Here is a 5,613-nt window from a genome sequence, read left to right as displayed (position 1 = left end):
TCTAAAGTTGTCAAGCGCTACACTTCAGTCTTAAAAATGTCTTTTAACATCTTATGTTTTTAAAAATTATAGCATTTATTTTTTTTAAAAATTAGAAACATAAAAAAAGATGTGATTTAATCATAGCATAGAGTTTAATTTTTTTTTTAAAAAAAATTATTCTCTAAAAAAAGTTGAATCATTCAATAAAAAATTGCCAAGTGCTCTACGCTTCAGTCTTAAAAATGTCTTTTAATATTTTATGTTTTAAAAAACTATAGCATTTGTTTAAAAAAAATTGAAACATCAAAAAAGATGTTTTTTTAATCATAGCATAAAGTATAAAACAATAAAAATAATATTTTATTTTCTAATAAGAGTTGAATCATTCAATAAAAAATCAAAATTGAGAAATAAAAAATATTTTTTAGTCATTTAGAAAAAGAAATGTTAGGTTTGGGGCATTTTTATTAGGGACATGTAATTGGTTATAACTAAATTGAACTGCTATTTTAGCTAATCGAGCTGGACCAACCTTAAATAAATAACTGAATCGAACTACTCCATTAACTGAAGTAACCGAAATCGAACTAACTAATTTTAAATTTAAACTACCCAAACAAAAAACTGAATCGAAATCTACCCAAAAACTGACCACCATATGACCGAACATATACAAAGAATGCATGGAGTTGGACACAGAATAAGATTAAATGAGCATGATAAGAGAAAAAAAAAAAAAAATGATAGCTCAAGATTGTACCAATGGCCAATGAAGAAACACAAATCTAGAGATGAAACTAACCTCAAAGTTGCAGTGAGGAAGAAAAATAGCAGTTAGCTGCTCGATTTAGAGATGAATGTCGAGCAACAGATCTAGAGTGAGCGTTAGGAACATAGGGTTTTGAGGTGAGACGGCCTTTTCGACTCTTTGTCTCTGAGGGATAGTGGTAGTGATGGCGACCGTGGATAACGGTGGGGGGTGGCCAGTAGAAAAGAAGAAGGAAATTTCTCTTCTGTAAGGGCGGGCGCAAACTCAAAAGGGACGAACAGCTACCATGAGAGGGTTGTGGACTAGAAGAAGACGATCTTCCCGCTCTGCTCATCGATCCTGATCTGGAGTTTCATCATGTCGCCTCAGGCTGGGGCTCTGCTTATCAATCCTGATCTAGAGTTTCATCATGTCACCTCAGGTTGGGGCGTCGACGAGGTCGGTGCTGACCGTCGAATCATCCTTCTCAAAGGACCCAACGTTGCGGGGGTGGTTGTAGTGGTCCACAACCCTCTCGTGGTCGTGGTAGAGGATGGAGAACTTGAGAAGCTGCGTCACCAATGAGGCAAGGGATGGAGTCATGGAGAAGGAAAATAAGACATGAGAAGGCTATTGGGAAGGGAACCCGTGTGAAACTGCCAGAACTCGAGTGGGGTGCCGCACTCTGCCAGAACCCGCATGGGCTGCTGTGCTCTGCCAGAACCCGCGTGGGGTGCCGCGCTTACGTGGGGGAGGGGGCGGGTGAAGGAGTTATGGATATACGGTTTGATTCGGATACTTCAGTTATTTCAAATAAAAAATCGAGCCGAACACTGAAACCAAATTTTTCAAAAAAAATTATCCGAATCAAAATTTTGAAAAAAAATAACTGAACCGAATCGACCGAACTTGTCGATTTTGTTCAATTACTTTGATTTAATCGAAGTTGTGCACACCCCTAATTTTTATGCACTCCATCGGCTTTTCACATAAACCTTCGCAGGCCCGTGGCTTCTTACTCCTGATAAAGAGCTTGGATCTTTGTTTTGTGTACTCTGCTAACTTTTCAAAATATTTAAATTTGAAATATTTTATGTTATATCAATTAATCAAATCAAAATAAGAATTTTTTTATTGATTCTTTTCCTTTGCAAAGGTGGAGGTTTTATCTTGTCGACAGTTAGACATTATCTTTTCCTAAAAGTATTTATCATTCAAAAGAGAAATTAATTTTGGCATATACCAAGGTGCAATGAATTTTCTTTAATCATTTTGTCTAGAAGTAAAAGTTCTCTCAATCTTTGTATATTTTTCACCTTTTTATTTGGATTCACCAATGCCAAATGGCTCTTACCATTCTCAATGAACTTCATACAAATAAGACACTAATGTGAATTAATCACTTAAAAAGAGCATGCGATTGTTGGTTTAACCCTTTTATGCTCTTTGATGATAGGCAGGTAGTTATGAAGTTTAATGGGTAAGAAGGTTAGTCTCATTAGTATTATATTTATCAGAGGAAAGCGGAGCCTCAAGTGGGCGTGCCGGAGTGGTTATCGGGCATGACTAGAAATCATGTGGGCTATGCCCGCGCAGGTTCGGATCCAGCCGCTCGCGACTGTGGTTACTGTCGCCAGTTTGTTACTTTTTTCCCTTTCGATAGGATTTTGCTGTCACTCCTGTAACTTCAGTCTGGAAGTCCAAATTGGAAGTAAATATGTTGTTGGTTGAATATTATCCTCAAGTTACCATAATTCCATTCATAAATTGACATTGAACGTTCTTTATGCAGGAATATCATCAAGAATAGCCTTCCCAATCCAGCACTCTAGATTTTTGGGTTTGGTCTTGTTTGATGCTGCTACCGTTGCCCTGTTCTTTTATTTTCTTACATGGAACAACCAATTACTGGATTTTTTCTTCTTTTTTTTTTTTTGTACTTTCAAATAAAGGAGTGGAGATGAAAGCCATATATTGTTCTTAACAAGTATTTTAAGTAAAAATAAAAAAGAAAAGAAAAATTAACTTTGGAAAATAAGGTAGCGAAGAAGAAGTAAAAGCCCAGAGAGAGAGAGAGAGAGAGAGAGAGAGAGATCAATAATTCTGTATTCAATAATCAAAAGTGGTGAATTTTTTGAATACATCATATTGCCTAAATAGGCGAATTCCATCCTAACTGTAACACAAATATGAAACCTTATATCACCTATACTAAACAAAGGACAAAAAGATAAAACCTACTAAAAGATAATGATAACAATCTAAAATATAACTCAAAATTCTAAATAAACTGACAAATCAAAATTCTAAATATCCTATCAAACAGACGTCTTTCTCAAAAATCCTCGTTCGTCACCACTTTTTTACTGAAGGCTACATCTTTTTAAATCCTGAAGTTTTAAATACTAGAAACTCTCTTCTCTTACTTTCTGTTTCTCTCTCACCAAAAACTTCATTTCTGATCCTACGTACCCTGCCATTCTATATATCTCCTCAGACTGTGGATGGGACTTATCCTCTGATGAGAACCCATGCAGACACAAAGAATCACCAGCATCCACCCAACTAAATCCTACTTCCTTCCTCACCCCTTTATTTCTCATCCCTCTCCTTATTTCTGCAACCTTTTCCCAATCACCTTTCTCAGCATACAAGTTTGAGATTAGGACATAGGAACCAGATTCCTGTGGCTCCATCTCCATCAAAGCTTGAGCTACCCTGCTACCCATCTCCACATTTCCGTGTATCCTACAAGCACCAAGCAAGCTCTGCAAAACAGACAATCCGGGCCCTCCTTGAATCTGACGGACAAACTCTTCTGCCTCCTTCAGCCTCCCTACACGGCCCAACATGTCTACCATGCAAGAAAAATGCTCTGGGGATGGTTCAATAAGATGGTCTTTAACCATTGAGTCAAATATTTGCCGGCCCATATCAACCATTCCCTTTCGACCACAAGCAGTTAGAACAGAAAGGAAGGTGATTGAGTCAGGTGTTATACCTCTCCTCTCCATCTCCATAAACAGACTCATCACTGATTCATAGTTTCCATGTCTTGAATAAGCACTGATTATGGCTGTCCAAGCAACTTGGCTTCCTCCCGACGTCTCATTAAAAACTCTACGAGATTCAGAGATGCTCCCACGCTTTGCATACATGTCAAGGAGAGCACCTGAAACAATTGGATCAGTGTTCAATCCAAGCTTCATCAAACAGCAGTGGCATTGTTGGCCATGTTTTAAAGATATGCCCTCAGTTGCTCCAATTGCACTTAAGACACTGCCAAAGGTGAAATGATTTGGCTTCGTCTCCCGTATTGCCAACAAGAATGCTTGTAGTGCTTCCTGGCCCCGTCCATTTTGGGAATACCCTGAAATTAAAGCATTCCACGATACAATATCTCTATGCTCAAGCTCCATAAAGATCTTCTTTGAGTCGTCCATAAACTCAAATTTGGCATACATGGTAATAAAGCTATTAACAACATTCAGTTCTGAAAGAAAGCTAGTTTTTGAACAAAACCCATGAACCATTAGACCTTGTTCCACTAAATTCTTAGTTGTTATGGCATGTATCAATCCCACAAATGTTACATCGTTTGGATAAACTCCATCCAGCCTCATCTCGTTAAAGAGCAACATGGCATCTTCTTCATTTAAAGAGAGCATTGTAGTCCAAGAGACCACATTGCGATGAATCATGCTCTCAAAAACCAGTGCTGCATCTTTGACAACCTCACACTTGGAATACATCGACATAAAAACATTACAGACTGATGCATGTGTTGAATATCCCTCTTTAATGGTCAAACTGTGTATCTGTCTGCCAAGCTCCAAGTTCCTCTCAAATCCACAAGCTGAAACTGCACTAGTAAAAGAGACATGATCCAGTTTCATTCCATCCCTCACCATTTCCATAAAAAGCCAAATTGCTTCTGGTCCATAATTTCCCTCTTGAGAGTATCCTGAAAGCATTGCATTCCATGAGACTAGATCTTTTTTGGGCATTTCATCAAACACTCTTTCAGCTTCCAATACGTGGCCCCATTTTGAATACATTGTTATCAGAGCATTCCCAACGTAAACGTCACAATCAAATCCGCACTTTATTACAAGAGAGTGTAACTGAATTCCAAAACGAAACTCTTCGTGATCAGCACAATGCGCAAGAATAGTACAATAAGTCACAGCATCAAAAATGATTCCAGAAACGTTCATCTGAATAGAAAAGCTGAAGGCATCTTCGCCATTCTCAAATCCCGAAAGCACCGTGTTCCAAGAAACAATGTCAGGGTTCTTCAATTTCTCAAAGATACGCAAAGCTTCATCGAACAGCCCGGACTTACAATACATGCTCATCAAAGAATTGGAGACACTGACATGGGAAACCCACCCAGAAGGTATAGCAAAGCCGTGGATTTGGCGTCCGAGTTCCGAGTTCCCGTGGCAAGCCTTGAGAGCAATGGCAAAAGTGGCTTCATCAATGTTGCCATTGGAACCTAGTTGAAACTGTTCCTTGAAGATGCCTAGCGCTTCAAAGATCCTATTTTTGCGCAGACATGTGAGCATAGAGTGGTGTATGGAAACAGCCTTAGGTCGAGGTATTTTATCAAACACTTGGTGTTCATGTTGTAAGGAGTGGAAGTTTTTGAGCGTTCTTGAATGTTGAGTGGCGGCTGTTCTATGGAGGATTTTGACAGTTATTTGCCGGACACTCATCAGAATTCACAACAAAAGAACCATCAAAACCGGATGAAACCCTCGATCACGTTCAGAATCATGATAGGAGACGAAGCTGTGATTGTAAGAAACAGCCCACAGCAACAAACGTACGGTCCCTAAGAAGTGTTGCTTTTTACTCGTGGGCCTGCCTCTGCAAGGTTG

General features: G+C 38.8%; 1 protein-coding gene across 1 annotated transcript; it reads right to left on the bottom strand.

Annotated features, from left to right (window-relative positions):
* Positions 1-2,818: 2,818 nt before the first annotated feature.
* Positions 2,819-5,613, bottom strand: LOC127793972 (pentatricopeptide repeat-containing protein At4g32430, mitochondrial). Its single transcript, XM_052324807.1, has one exon. It carries the CDS (start codon positions 5,446-5,448, stop codon positions 3,136-3,138), a length of 2,313 nt encoding a protein of 770 aa, XP_052180767.1. The 5' UTR covers positions 5,449-5,613; the 3' UTR covers positions 2,819-3,135.

The sequence above is a fragment of the Diospyros lotus genome, chromosome 2 (genome assembly GCF_014633365.1).
Source record: "Diospyros lotus cultivar Yz01 chromosome 2, ASM1463336v1, whole genome shotgun sequence".
In the NCBI taxonomy this organism is placed as follows: Eukaryota; Viridiplantae; Streptophyta; class Magnoliopsida; order Ericales; family Ebenaceae; genus Diospyros; species Diospyros lotus.
This window is presented reverse-complemented; position numbering and strand designations above follow the sequence as displayed.